The sequence below is a fragment of the Seriola dumerili genome, unplaced genomic scaffold (assembly GCF_002260705.1).
Source record: "Seriola dumerili isolate Sdu_G_001 unplaced genomic scaffold, Sdu_1.0 BDQW01000035.1, whole genome shotgun sequence".
Classification (NCBI taxonomy): Eukaryota; Metazoa; Chordata; class Actinopteri; order Carangiformes; family Carangidae; genus Seriola; species Seriola dumerili.
The window spans coordinates 2,759,957-2,774,448 of NW_019174290.1; the positions used below are offsets into that span (position 1 = coordinate 2,759,957).

The 14,492-nt window shown below is 38.5% G+C and overlaps 2 protein-coding genes across 4 annotated transcripts; both read right to left on the reverse strand.

Annotated features, from left to right (window-relative positions):
* Positions 1-283: 283 nt before the first annotated feature.
* On the reverse strand, positions 284-7,666 carry LOC111216518 (suppressor of cytokine signaling 1-like). 3 transcript variants are annotated; one of them, XM_022738045.1, is made up of 5 exons: positions 7,543-7,666; positions 5,682-5,774; positions 4,763-5,197; positions 3,030-3,217; positions 284-2,037 (listed from the first exon to the last, which is right to left on the reverse strand). In XM_022738045.1, exons 3-5 carry the CDS (start codon positions 5,021-5,023, stop codon positions 1,713-1,715), a joined length of 774 nt encoding a protein of 257 aa, XP_022593766.1. In that variant the 5' UTR covers positions 5,024-5,197; positions 5,682-5,774; positions 7,543-7,666; the 3' UTR covers positions 284-1,712. The 3 variants fall into 3 exon arrangements, with proteins under 3 accessions (XP_022593766.1, XP_022593764.1, XP_022593765.1); XM_022738043.1 differs by having other exon boundaries at positions 5,682-5,777; XM_022738044.1 differs by lacking the exon at positions 5,682-5,774.
* Positions 7,667-9,890: 2,224 nt separating this feature from the next.
* Positions 9,891-13,855, reverse strand: LOC111216708 (up-regulated during skeletal muscle growth protein 5-like). Its single transcript, XM_022738329.1, has 4 exons — positions 13,820-13,855; positions 13,620-13,690; positions 10,182-10,274; positions 9,891-10,052 (listed from the first exon to the last, which is right to left on the reverse strand). The coding sequence occupies exons 2-4, from the start codon at positions 13,686-13,688 to the stop codon at positions 9,957-9,959; spliced, it is 258 nt and encodes an 85-aa protein (XP_022594050.1). The 5' UTR covers positions 13,689-13,690; positions 13,820-13,855; the 3' UTR covers positions 9,891-9,956.
* Positions 13,856-14,492: the final 637 nt, after the last annotated feature.

The following is a 14,492-nucleotide window of genomic DNA, read 5'->3' on the forward strand; positions in this document are numbered from 1 at the left end:
AGTTAGGGGATCATCAAAGGATTTATCTTCGGTTGATCATTAACAAAATTTAATAGCAATCCAACCAGTGATTTTTGAGATATTTCATTCTGGACCAAAGTGGTGGATGGACACACTGACATTGCCATCCCTAATTACTGCCAGTGTGGTTAGAATAAAAAGTAAACAATAATAATAAACCTCAAAGTATTTGCTATAGAACCAGGGATCCCTGAGAATCTGGGGCCACAGGGCAGTTGCCTGCTTTGCCTGGTTAGTAATTCAGCCAAGGGTTCACATGTACTGTATTTGGTAGACTAAAGATTTTAATTTATTCCTCACACACAAAGTTTTGCAAAGCATCACACTATTGTACAGCTCTTTGTTGTTACAAAGGATTAAAAACAACAACTACACATAAAAAAAATTAAAAAGAAAATTATTTCAAGTGATGGTGAGTCCAAATTGTAAAACTGCATTAATCAATACTGTTATGTTGAAATTAAATCAAATACATACATGTAATCTGAAAGACGTAAAACCCAGAGACTAATCACCAAAGCAGCTGCACTGTGGAGCTTTGTTGCTGACTGTATTGGTTTCACACCACATTTACTCTGTAATTCAGTCTGAACTGCTCTCATGAACTCACCTTGACAGTCAAGCAGACAAAAGACAAACCTACCTACAGTAACTCACTAGCTGCTGAAGAAAGTGAAAATCTGAGCAAAGACACATCAATTTTTGGAGTTAGTGGAGACCAAGACTACAGAAGCTAAGAACAGTCGAGGTTGCAATAATTGTGTCGTATTATCTCAGGATAAAAAGTAATTTTCTTGTAACAACAGACTAATTATCTCAAGAAAACAAAAGGTAATCAGGCTTCCTCATTTATGAGCAGACTACAGCTGCAACTTCAAGATGTGTAGTTCAGTGATCCTGCTGATATTGTTAACTAAATACTGTATGTGACGTCCAGATTACCTGGATTAGGAATTTTTAAACTATGGGCTCTAATTAGGTGTTTCATCCATAACATAATTTATGTCAAGAAAACAAAACACTATTGTTCCATTTGTCCCAGTGTCCAGATAAAAAAATGCCCATTGTTTTCCCAAGACAATGAGACAAATACCCAATTATGACAAAAAAAAAACTTTTGTCCTTAGATAACAGAATAATTAACTTAAAATAATTAATCCTCAGCCACTGTTTGCTTCACACAAAGTAAAAGAAGAGAGAATATTAGACACAATTTAGATTCACCACGAATATCACTCCAAATGAATGTTAGCTAATATTTTAGCCATGACTTTATAAATTGGTGATATGTCATCTTGTTTTGATCTTAGTCTGCCCCCTAGTGGCCACATATCAATTAATGCAGCTTTAAACAGCAGCAGCAATTTATATTTATTTATGGTACAAACTGATAAATATTGTAGAGGCAGGGGTGCACTGGTTGCAAAGGATTTGCTGAAATCTTCTCCAGTATACATGGATAATAAGTATGGTCGTCTGACAGCATGTGTTGTTCTTATTTAAAAAAAAATTTACAACACATACTATGTGTACTCTGTAAATGATACCATTTTTCCAAAACAACCCTTGAACAAGTTGCAGATCAATTACTCTCAAGATGTATTTGTGTTATTCAAATAACACAAATACATATATATAATAACACAAACAAAATCTTGATACAGCAACAGGCACTTTGTCCACTTGTGTCTCTATATACAGTGCGGGTATGCACAAACGTAGTTTTTATCTTGAGGGCTGAGTCCGGGTAAGGTGCTTATATTTTCTGCTCCATATGTGCGAATAAAAGCCCTCCTGCACACCTGCTTCAGGCTCTCTGGACGCTGTTTGCGATATGGCACTGTCAGCTTACAGGATGAGCTAGTGTAATAAGTGAGCAGATCGAAGAGTGATGCAAAATTCCTCTGGCTGCCATGCAGATTGAAGAGCAGGTTGTTCAGCTGGACACGAACACTAGTTGGGCCGTCCTCGCTTTGATAACTCAGAGTGAAGAAAACATCAGGCTGGCCGCTGTCTCTGCAACAACACACCATCACACAGTCACTTTGTGCACATTTACTTTACTTTTTCTGTATTACGCGTGTTATCGGACATGCAGGAAAATAGTACAGCATTACATTATTGACCAACTTTTACCTTTTTAAGATTTAATCTGGGTAGAGAAGGAGGAAGAAGGGTTTTTCAGGTCTGTCTAAAAATAGTCAGGTGCCCATATAAACATTTAAAGAAATTTTTCATGCTGTAATCATTTCTCCTGTTCCTACTGGCCGGTATGAGATCCCTTCCTAATGCACTTTCAATCTAATTGTGGGCGGAGAAAATCCCCGGTCCTCATGTATTCAGACGTTTCAAATCAAGTGGATATCTCTCAAAGTTACAGTCTTTTTGGTGTAAAATTACTTCATTGTGTTTCCCTGAACAGTGTTTCCTGGTTGAATGATAATAACAAAAAGAGAGAATTTTGTATTAAAATATCTGAAACTTTGGAAAATACCCACTTGAGAATTGTCAAAGTCAAACTGTTGAAGCTTCATTTCAACTTCAGATAAACAAGGATTTTGTCCCTTCTCTCTAACATTGAAAGTGCATTAGGAAGTCATCTCTGATTGGCCGGTATGAACAGGAGGAATCATTACAGGAAGAAAAGCTGTGCATCTGACTATTGTTAAGACAGACTTGAAAAATTGTGGACCCTCCTTTAAAGTGAGAGGCGTAGCTGATTTGTCATGAGGAATGTAACTGCAAGTAATACATCAGTTACATATATACATATTTTACATCACAAATGGATGGAAATGTCAATAGACTACACTGGTTAACTTTAAAACATTTTTTTAATAAATTTTACCCTTTATTAAACCAAAAAAAGTCGAATTTAGGTCGGAATGCCCTTTTGCAAAGACAAATCTGGGCAAGAGAAGAGCATAAAAAGTTGCAGACTTAACAACATGACAGAAGCCAAACAGATTAAATAACACTAAAACTCTCAAATGAGAGTGGTAGATTACCTGATGAGGAAGGTGCCCTGTAATGCATGCATGAGTATTTCGTGTGCCTCCTCCATGGTCATTGGGCCCCAGTAGTAACCACTGTGCTGGAGCTGCTGATAAGTGCTTTTCACTAGTTCATACTCTGCAGGGCTGCTGAATGGCCGGAGGTGTGTGGGCCAGTTGTGAGCGTCAGCACCAGTCACCAGCTGCAGCAGAAAAGGTGTTGGAAATAAGTAGAGAGCGTGTGCAGAAGACACAGGAGATGCACTATGTATAAAACTTGTTACACGTATGAATCAGAGTGTGTTTAGTGGCTGCAGGTTATTAAGGAGTCCTGAGAATACTCTAAAAGAGCTCAGACTTTTTTTGACCTGTTTTTCACCTTTCAGGCTACATACAGCTGCCCTACATTACCTAACATTATATTGTAAACTAAAAATAACCAGTTTAATAAGTTTTTTTTATCCTATACTACAATTTGTTGCTTATTCATATAATTTCTTCTTCTTCTTCTTCTTCTTCTTCTTATTATTATTATTATCATTTACTGCCCTCCCAATAACTAAATGTGAAAAAAAGTGAAGACTTTTTGAACGCACTGTATGAATAAAAGAAATGAGGCAATCATACAACATCTACTGCTCTGCATACTTTGTGTCTGAAACATGCAGGTGGCAGGCCGGTGTGCAGATGCTGCTGTCAGATTGGTCAGAAAGACGAGATTGGAAAGTTTCCATGCCAACATCCAAATTACAAAGATAAAATCAGACATCTGACTTTTTAAAGATGAGTTTCCAAATGATGATGCAGTGATAACCACAGAAAAATTGTTTGTGGAACCGAACCTCAATTTGTTTTCTCTGAGGGATTTAATGCAGATTAGCTGTATTTATATGTAAAACAGTGATGCGCTCAACTATGATGAGTTTTATTCATCTGAACAAAGTAGACCCATCACATTTTATTTTTCAGCAGTTAAAAAACTTCTATACACTTATTTGTTTGTGGTTCATTTGTAGTTGTATTATTGTTATTATTGTAGATTCTAACTGGAACAAAAAAATAAATAAAATAAATACTAATACTAATTATTAGTCTGTTACTGATCACTAATAAAAGGATGAATCATCTCATAACCATGTTTTAAAATATTTAAAAAAATGTATATATATGGTGGCATGGTTTTCCCCCAAAATAAACAGAGTAGATCTTGTATTGGAAACTATAACTAGTATTGGAAAGTACATTTACATAACACACTACATTTCTGTGGGAAATATGGTACTTTTCACACCAATACATTTATTTTTATAACTTTCGTTACTAGTTACAGATTCAGTTATTATAGAATAAACTATCATTAGGCTAGAAGTATGTAAAGTAGTTAAAAATGAAAAGTGTTGTGTGCACATTAATGAACCGAATTTTTATTCTTCTGAACTGAGCCTTTTTCATTTCCGCAATCTTTTGGTAGTTCTGTTGATGTTAATGCTTATATTCTTATGATTAAGTGTTTTTGAATTCAGAATGCATGACTTTTACTTGTAAGTAAAGTGTTTCTACACTTTGCTTTTGTTACTTTTACTTAAGTGAAAGATCTGAGTACGTCTTCCATAACTGGATGTACAACAGCCATCTGTCCACAAGTAATAAAAATAATAATAACAAAAACAGAAAATAATAATAATAATGCCCCAAACTAATTCAATCCACAAACTGTGATTCACAGTGCGTTTACTTTGGATACTAACCCGGCGCCAGGTTTCAGCGTCTTCCTTTAAGTTGAGTTTGCTCCAGAGCAGTAAATCTAGCTGCTTCTCTGTTGGCTCTTGGCTGTCAGGTGTCACTCTGTCTGGGCTCTGTTCAGGGCCTCCTGGTTCTTCGAGGGGTTGATTTTGGCTCGGTGTCTCAGCTGTGATGTTTTGTTGTCGGCTCTGTACTCCTGTTTTCTCAAGATTTTCTCTGACCATCCTACAAAGGAGAATCCTCTTCTTGCCCGCCTGTTGCACCATTTCCTCCACTTTTCAGCGGCAGATCCTCCATCACTGACCCTTTTCCGTTTAGTCATCTGCCGCTCAGTCTTCTTTGAGACTCCATTTGTTTAAACGTCTTTAATCAAGATTGATCAGCATTACCACAAAGTGCTGGAGGAGAGCGGAGGCTGAATCTGCTCATTTGTTCTTAAGCTGAAACACAGAAAAGTGAACACAGAAAATCAGAAAAACCTTTTATTCCACTGAAGTGCATTTCAACTTAAACCTGCAATAGCTTTTTAAGTTGTTATGTTGAACTTGTCAGCAAACAGCTGCTTTCTCACACATGCAGCAGTTATGGAACAACATTCTCGTTCATTTGGAGTCGTGTTTCTGTAAGTTATGTATTCACTCTTGTCCAGCCCACTATCTGGCTCTTAGCTGCTAAATGCTCCACTATGTTTCACTAGGTGAACGAACTGCACTTAATAGCACTTTTCTAGTCTTATTGTACACTCAAATGGTTTTTTGTACACCCATTCACAGACACATGCTTTTTCCTTAACATACAGCATCTTTTCTACCAGACACACCCTCACACACCCTGATACATCAGGGGAAATTTTGAGCTTCAGTATCTTGAAGATCACCATCTTCAACATTCACACTGCGGGAGCTGGGAAACAAAACCACTGACCTTCTGGTTAGTGGACAGCCCTGAGCCACAGCCGCCACTTGTAGTCTCTTTGTCTGTTTGGTGCTGAGCACGTAGCGTACACTGAACAGCTGTCTGCTGCAGCCAAAAATGACGGTATGGTATGAGTAAACTGAAACAGTCAAGTTGCAGAGCAGACAGCATAAACAATGAACTAGGGCTGCAACTAATAATTATTCAATTATCTGGTCATTACATAAAAACAGCAAAAAAGTGAGGCACCTCCCTGAGTAATGCAGATTAATATGCCAATTACTTTCTTGATTAATCAATTATTCATTTGTCTATAAAACATCAGAAAACTGTGAAAAATACCGATCACATTTTACCGGAAAAATTATTGACTGAATTAACTGATTTTTCTTATTATCTATTTAGTAGTACTCATGGTAAGGTGAGGGAAGCTGCAGATTCAGGTGACAAGTCTCTGCTCATCAACACAAGCGACCACGTTCACATTGTGATTTGATACATTGCAATTATATGAATACACTCGTCACTTACAATTGCTGTTGCAACACATGTAGCCCAATCTCTATGCAAAATCTGACGTCATGTGACTGACCATAAACATCACTAATCGCTGGGAAAGGCGGATGTAACATAAATAGGATGACAAAATAACACTTTCACTTTCTCAGTCAAGAAAAGTCAAGTGGTCTATCAGGTTTTCATTTTCTGTGGCACTTATGTTTTAAATTTCCTTACAACTTCTGTTTAGAGAAGTGTTCTATAAATCTTTCTTATATTGAATATATTATTACTGAGATTATACTGCTTGTTTATACAAGTACCAGCCCAGTTATGAAAAGACAGGCTGCTTTCTTTTGGTCTTTCCTAAAAACAAACATATTTAATGTGTTTTTTATTTTTTAACTTTTTGCTTTAACTTCTTGCTCAAATTGTGATGATACATGTAAATATCACACTTGGTTGTAATCTTGAGCCCTTGTTAAGATATGTATATATTTTAGTGTAGCTTCACCAAACATTTAACATTTTACTTTACCAATCTCAACCCAAACCATATAAGACTGTGTTCAATTGTAATTTTTAGTTTACAGTGTCTCTCTCTCAGCTCACATTATCACCTTCACAGTGCAGTCTGTCAGTGCTATAATATGGGATCTACTGTTACTCATTTAAAAAAAAAATTAAAAATTAAATTTTTATTACTACCATTATCAGTAGATCTGAAACGAAACAATGACGATGAGGTTGAACTTTCTGTTTGAAGATTTTCACATCCACACTGGGCGAATAGTGTAATTCCATTTTTACCCGGTTTTTGAGCAGTGCAGCCCGGCTGTGATTCCTCACAGTGATTATTTAATTTGTGTGCTGGAGTTCAAAAACAACAGTAGGCCTACAATGTCCAAACACTGATGGAGTGCAATGCCAGAACTGCAAAACTGTTCGGCAACGTTAGAGAACACCACAGAAGAAATACTACAAAACTGTTAAAAAAATTGGGGCAATCATCCCCATGGATTAATCTGTCATTCAAGAAGCATATTGTTATATTGTAAGTCATATTCACATATTATGGTTTCTTATTTAGGTATATTTAATATAAAAGCGAATGATACTGGGATTGGTCCAAAAATATGAGCTGATATAACTGGGAAAGGTTACAAGGTTACACGTCTTTCCACACCTAACGGAAATTAACATTTGTCTGTTATACTAACAGTTACACACTGACGAGTCCCAGTTAAGAGGGAAATTGCACGTTTCTGGATGAATCAGGGAATACGAGTTTTCAATACTGGCGCACAAGTTAACGCAAAAAAAAACCTCGTAATCACGCCGATTAATAATGCATTAAACAAAGCGTACATACCTGCAATAATAAGTGTCAGAGGCTTGGTGAGTGCACACAGCAGTGAGCTTCAGTCAGTTTCTGTGCTACACAAAGTCGCTAGTCAGACTGAGGGGTATCATTTTACTTTCGGTTTAAGTTAATGTGAGCAGGAGGCGGGGCTCTCTTTCAAACAGCCTGTTCTAACAGTATTAAAGTTATTGACACTAGTTTTTCAATAAACCTTATCCTGCGCATGCTCCTCAAGAGCTCACACGCACGCACACACACACACACACACACACACACACACACACACACACACACACACACACACACACAACCACAAAAAAATACACACACATTGCTGGCAGATCACGTGATTTAAGGGAATCGGCGGCGGGCTGAAGTGAAAGCAAAAGAAAAGTGCAGGAGGATCTGAACATTGTGTGTGTGTGTGTGTGTGTGTGTGTGTGTGTATGTGTGTGTGTGTGTGTGTGTGTGTGTGTGTGTGTGTGTGTGTGTGTGTGTGTGTGGCGCGCATATATAAGCAGAAGTAAAGAGTTTTTACTGGACTGTTCAATACAACGTGAACATATCATGCTGGCAGTGGTACAAAGGGAAGGCAGGAAGAACCGTAGACAAGCAGTCAGCAAGTTAGAAAAAATCTAATTAATGTAAGAACTTTGTAATGAGCATGAAGATGAAGCATGAAATTTGTGTGGGAGCAGGGAGGTATATGTACAGAGGGGATGATAAGGTAAGGTAAATGGGAACAAGTGTGTGGAGGGGCTGTGGTGTGAAATAACATGGGTGTTAGTGACAGTGAAAACAGACTACTAGCAGAAATACAAGCGCCCCCCACACCCCGCCCCCATTCCTCTCATGAGATGGTTCCCAAGATCCCACCAGGCTAATCACAATGGGTCTGACTGCACTGAATGATGAGGTCAAGGACCGTGATGTTTCTGGCGGGGACCATGTTCAGCAGCCTCAAGGACAAATTCCTGGTGGCTGGCCACACCCTTTTCCCCGGAGAGCAGGATCAAGCTGCTGAGCATGGTTGGTTGCCCTTCTGCAACGGTGTCTGTCTGAATTTTGGTGGAGGGCAGTCCTAGCTGGCAGACGCAGGCATCAACAACACCTGATAAAAGCCTGGACTGTGGGAACTCAAAGGACATTGAAAACCATGTGCACGCTGAAAAGGAGATAACCCTGTGGCTGAACTGGGCAGGGTGTTGTGGCCTTACTCTATCCAAAGAAGCTGCTTGGATCAAGACAAAGGAGAGTCAGCTGTGGTGCACAGCAATGCCGTCTCCATCTCCTGGTTTCTCCTGCTCCATCTGGTGCCATTGGATTGCAGGTGAAATCCAGAGGAGGGACTGACCCTGTCATCCAACAGACTGCAAAACTACTTTCAAGCCTTGGGGAGTCCATGAAGTCAGAAAACATGTTGTGACACGATCTCTGCGGTTTCTTTGGCAGTGGGTAACTTGGGCAGGGGAATGAAATGAACCTGGAAAACTGATCAACTACAGTAAGGATGACTGAGTTACCATCAGACAAGAGAAGGCAGAGAAGGTGACAAGTCCAAGGAGATGTGGAATTGGGTGGGGATGCAGTAGATCTTATTCTGGGAACAGACAGGACATGTGGCCACAAACTCCCTGGTATCATGCTCCATAGTTGCATGTTCCTGGAAACCCAACAGAAGTACTAGAAAGAACCATGACACATGGTTACACGCAAAGTAAATTCAAGGAGCAAGATTAAAGAACTTTTTGTGCATTTGACTTTTGAATTGAGAAGTTTTAGCTCAATAATTATTGTTTTGAATTTTGTTTGAAAATTTTAGCCTTGTTCTTTTGGTTTAATTTTAGTTTTGGGTATAGTTTTAGGTTGATGAATTTAGTTTCGTTCATTTTGCCTATGTCCATACCCTGGGTTTTTCGGGAGAGGTTTCCACTAGGCTGGGGAATAACAGGACGACTTATATTACATGAAAGACAATGAATGCAGCTATGTTCACAAGCTCAGGCAATGACCTTTGTTGCACTTGTGAATTATTCAAACTTTAAAAATTGAAAACAATGCAGTGTGTTGCTGGGTTTCTGATCATTTTACAGTATGATTTGCAGATCAGCTCTGTAACATGCTACAGTCTTACAAAAACTTTTCTCTATGGGTGAAAAATAACAAAAAATACAAGAAGTCAAACAAACAAAAAAAAAATAGTGGTTTGGTTGCAGTTTCCTTAGCAGCAGATGGGCACTTTGTGGGGACACTTAACTGCACATGAATAATCACACACAAACACATGCACACAGTCCACGATGCCATGGTAACCAGCATGACTTCTCATAATATCACTGAGAAATGATCAGACAGCATTGAGCATTTATATAGTCTTTATTAACGAACAGGAACAAATGTCACTGTGAGAGTTCTGATCTTTTTCAGGCCGTGGAGCTGGACGTTTCTTTTTTGTTTTGTCTGTGCATGAAGTAGGCAGCTGCCGTTACACCCAAGATCCCGTAAGTAGCCAAGACACACTGGAAGAGAGCAAAGAGGGACACATTTCTAACTGAGGGCACTTGATATGTAAAAACTTTAGAAGTGCTCATGTTAAATGGAGACTGTCTGTGTGTGTGAGTGTGTGTGTGTGCGCGCGCGTTATGTACATTTCGACGCCCCTGCAGAGTGTAGCTATTAAAGTATTTCCTCCAACCAGTCAGTTCCACAGAAGCTGGGGCCTCAATGCCAAACAGCTGTCTCTGCAACACAAAAAACCACACCCCCACACAGATAGGCACACAATTAGAGGAAGCACTGAACACATAATTTTTTCATAATATATCAAAGTGTAGTTTTTCATGAAATTATAGAAAAAGTTATGTAATTTATGAACCACATTTTGTTGTATGCAAACTCAATGTGCAAGAAAAATATAGTTAATAAAATAATAATAAAAACCCAAATAAAAAACTGAAAGATAAAAACAATTAACCGCAAAACCAAACGCAGCATCAATGAACCATCCACACATTTGAAAGTTATGCATAGCACACTGCCCTGTCAAATTGAATGTGAAACCATCACATTCAACATGTGTTCTAAATATCACATAACATCAATTTAGCCGCTGCTGCTGCCTTTATCTTTTACTAACAATGTGAACATGCTGCACATGAAGTACAAACCACATTTTAAAAATATATGTCAAAGAAGTTGAGCAATTTGTCCTTGGCAGTTGAACCTTGAACCACAAAATTGTTCAATTGTTTTGCATGTTGAAATTCGCCTGCTGACTGGCATGACAAGGTAGCACTGGATTGTGTTTTATGGTCGATCAAGTCACATTCAACACACTCTCCACGTTTGATTAAACTGAATCAGCTGGAAGTCAGGCAAATCATCCAGACTTGCAGGCAGCACAGAGCTCTCATTCTTCTCCAGCTCTCCACAGCGTTTCTGTGTGATAAAGGCTTCAAGCTGTAATTCCCTTTGGTTGAATTTTTTTCCATTTCTTTTAATGCATATGATGAGATTATTAATGAAATTATCTTAATTCTCCAACTGCCACAAAAATCCATCAAGGCTGGGCTTTTTTTCCGAACCGCTGACAGGGAAATTGACTTTTTTGTGCCTTTTTCATGCTAAGTTTTAAACCAGAGAGCAGATATGAAACTGTTACCAAATAATTTGAAATTTTGTGAAATACACTTTTTTTTTTCACTTTCTTGCTGAGAGTTCCTACTCTCATTCTCACTTGACATAAAGACTGGAAACGAGAGGGAAACAGCTTGTTTGGCAAAAATAAATCTGCCTATGAGCACCTCCTGGACAAATTTTGTTCCCTTGCTTGCATAAACATGACAAGTTGTGATTTTATCTTCCATCTTTATGCTAAGCTAACTGTCTCCTAGCTGTAACTTTGTGTTTACCATATAAACATGAGAGTGGTTTCATCTTCTCATCTATCTCGTTTCTCTCAAAATGAAACTGATTTCATGTTGGACCTGTTTGAAATGCTAGCTTGAAAAAGGCATTTGCTTTAAACATACTATTGTTTTTGGAAGCACAATGTGCTGCACAACACATTGCACAGCAGGAATCAGGAGTAATACCCACAGGCTAACAGTCTACTGTCTCGCTGTGGTACATGAATAGGCGTCTTTGGTATTCAGCATACAGGCTGCAGGTCGGGATGTGAGTGTGTTGAGGGCAGAGAGTATGTACAAGGACTTGTAAAGGTACCAATAGAAAAGATTTTTTCATTAAATTTTGCAGCACTATCTCTTAGCGGCCTTTTTAACAAACCCCATTTCCCATAAGCCGTAAACCATTGAGGGCTAAACATCACGGTATAGGATCATGGCTAACTCAGACATATAAGATAACAGCAGGACAGAGAGAACGCACTGAGGAAGTTTTTTGACAGCAAATGTTATAACTAGAAAACTGAAAAACTGACTTCAGCAGAGAGTATTGGTGAGTTTAGTTATGATGACGTAAGTAGAGAAGGAGAGCAGATCTGAAACAACAATCACTGGAGGACAAGCTGAGCAGATTAGTCTGCTAACGTTTTATTAAAAAGGGATCAGTTCTCACAACATGTGAGCGTTTCTGTGACTTCCTGTACAGACTGTGAAATCTGTTGGAAACTGTCCGTCTTTACTGCAGCTTGTTGTCTCTGCCGCCGCCGCATCTCTGCCAGCATTGTGCATGCGTACCTCATTCTGAACCAGCATACTGTACTGATTTACAGAAGCTAAAGGGAACAGACACTGGCTTGGACGTGATGTTGTGACTTTAGCTCGGCAGCTCTACAGCTGTCAGCGTCACAAGCTGTAAATGTCTTAATGAGCATATCACATACCTGCGTTACAGGTCTGTAACGCCTACACCTGTCACTACAGTGGAGGGGCTCAGATGAGATCACTGGATGATGTTGCTCTGTAGTTGTTACTAAGTCAATGATGTGTCACAATGCTAAATAGATTAAACAATCAAAAAAGAAAAAAGATTTGACGATTTGAAATAGTAAAACCTACGCTGTACTTGACAGAAAGGGATCTTTGGTTCATATTTCAGATGACATTAATTGCTCTGATCTCAGGTACTTCCTAGAGAATATTAGTGTAAGGATTCATAAAATGCAAATGGGAACAAAAGGAGAACCATGCTGCGTCATATTTAAATTAAAACTCACTTATTCCCTTCAAACTAGGCTATAAATGGATGTTAAAACTACAAAACTGCCATCACTGTGAATGCTTTGTTGCTTACAAAAAGGTGCTACCTCACACCTTTTCTTGTTCTGTTTTGTAACCTTAAAGCAGCTATAATCAATATTTTTTTAGTATTGTTGTACCTACAGAGAAATATCACCCACATCAGCAGTTTCCCTTGGCTTTACAGAGCTCTATAGTGAATCTCAGCTCATTGTTTAGTTGTCCAGCCCAAAACCTTACTGTTTGATTTGCTCTCACCGCTCTCGTGTGCTGCTCTCTAACAGTGGTCAGGTGGTTAACCCAGTGTATATTTGTCAAAATCTCACCTCAGTTACTAGTAAAGACTAAAAACAGAGATAAACCTGAGTGAACATTGAACTTTGGTTTTTTCAGGTGGCCAGAAACACGACTCCAAAAGAATGATAATATTGCTGGGTTTCTAAAAGAGTAACTCTTTGCTAAAAAGTTCACCTGATGACAATGTAATGTTCACAGCTTGTTTCTGCTGCCCCCAAGTGGTCAAAAAAAACCCCAATACAACTTATTGTCATCTTTTTCTTTAAAATGACTTGTTATTGGTATCCTTGCTTACAATGCACAAATCATAGGCCTTACTCTTGACATAATATTGTATACCACGCAGCCATTTGCCATTAGCCTAAGTACCTCAAAATTGTACCTGAGTAAATGTACTTAGTTACTTTCCATAACTGCTCATAAGAGCTTATTTAAACACCAGTAGCTAAAAAAAAACAAACACATTACATTACATACGTTTCCAATGACATTTAAAACAGGGAAAGGCAAAGAATTCATTGTCTGCTAAAATAAATGAATAAATAAACCACAGAAATGAATTGAACAGATGTGATTCACTCATCCTACCTTCACCTCTGTTATCAGATGACCGAAGCTGGTGAGGGGGATCCGCGTTTTCACGGGAGACGTCGGCATTTCTGGAGACAGTGGTGAATGAAAATGTTACGTTACACTGTTTTTCTTGTCGCACACAGTCACTCCGGGGTCTCGGTCTTCATTTGAATGCACATTTTGAGGGTACAGACTGGTGCCATGGACATACTTACTGTCGGCTGGAGGAAGGGCAGGACACTTACACAATATTGTCATGCGCAAACGCTGTGACCCCCCCGGTGGGCGGGGCTTATACGTTGTTAGACAAACGCAGTTCCCAGTATCTGCCACAAGAGGGCGCAATAATACAGTTTATGAGAGGGTATGTCCAACACCAGCCACAGGTCGAGTCAAATAAAAGGAAAATAACTTTTTACACAACAATTAACGCGGGGGTCAGCAATTCAACAGTTAGGGCCAACATCATTTTGTTTTGTTTTTTCTCATTTGTTGGCAATGTTTATTTTACTACACCTGTGTTAGCCTATTTGTGTTAAGATTAGAAAAACGATGCTTTAGACTTGTGTTCAAGATGTTATTTTCCCCCTCAGCTGATGTGTTACAGCAGATTATGTTCTTGTAAAACTCACTGGTCCAAAATTGATGGTGGTACAGTTCATAAATGTACACAAACTGTGTCCTTTACCATTGTAACTAGTTTGTTCATTTAATTATTATTTAGAGTTAATAGTTTAAAGAAATCAGTTGTTCCTGTCTTTGGCAAAGTTTCTGTCTGTCAGAGTATTTTTGACATTAATATTAATATTAAAATAAATCAATGGATACATTCATTTACAATTTAACACATTAACTATATGATTTAAAGATAGCAAAGGTTATAAATCA

What these genes read in the sequence shown, in the direction of transcription:
- LOC111216518 (XM_022738044.1), bottom strand. Translation starts at nt 5,023, where the DNA reads ATGGTGCAACAGGCGGGCAAGAAGAGGATTCTCCTTTGTAGGATGGTC. An exon ending in ACGCTGAAACCTGGCGCCGG is followed by an intron (nt 3,218 to 4,762) that starts GTTAGTATCCAA and finishes TTTCTGCTGCAG; the next exon opens with CTGGTGACTGGTGCTGACGC. An exon ending in CAGGGCACCTTCCTCATCAG is followed by an intron (nt 2,038 to 3,029) that starts GTAATCTACCAC and finishes GTGTTGTTGCAG; the next exon opens with AGACAGCGGCCAGCCTGATG.
- LOC111216708 (XM_022738329.1), bottom strand. Translation starts at nt 13,688, where the DNA reads ATGCCGACGTCTCCCGTGAAAACGCGGATCCCCCTCACCAGCTTCGGT. An exon ending in ATCTGATAACAGAGGTGAAG is followed by an intron (nt 10,275 to 13,619) that starts GTAGGATGAGTG and finishes TTTGTGTTGCAG; the next exon opens with AGACAGCTGTTTGGCATTGA. An exon ending in CTCTGCAGGGGCGTCGAAAT is followed by an intron (nt 10,053 to 10,181) that starts GTACATAACGCG and finishes GCTCTCTTCCAG; the next exon opens with TGTGTCTTGGCTACTTACGG.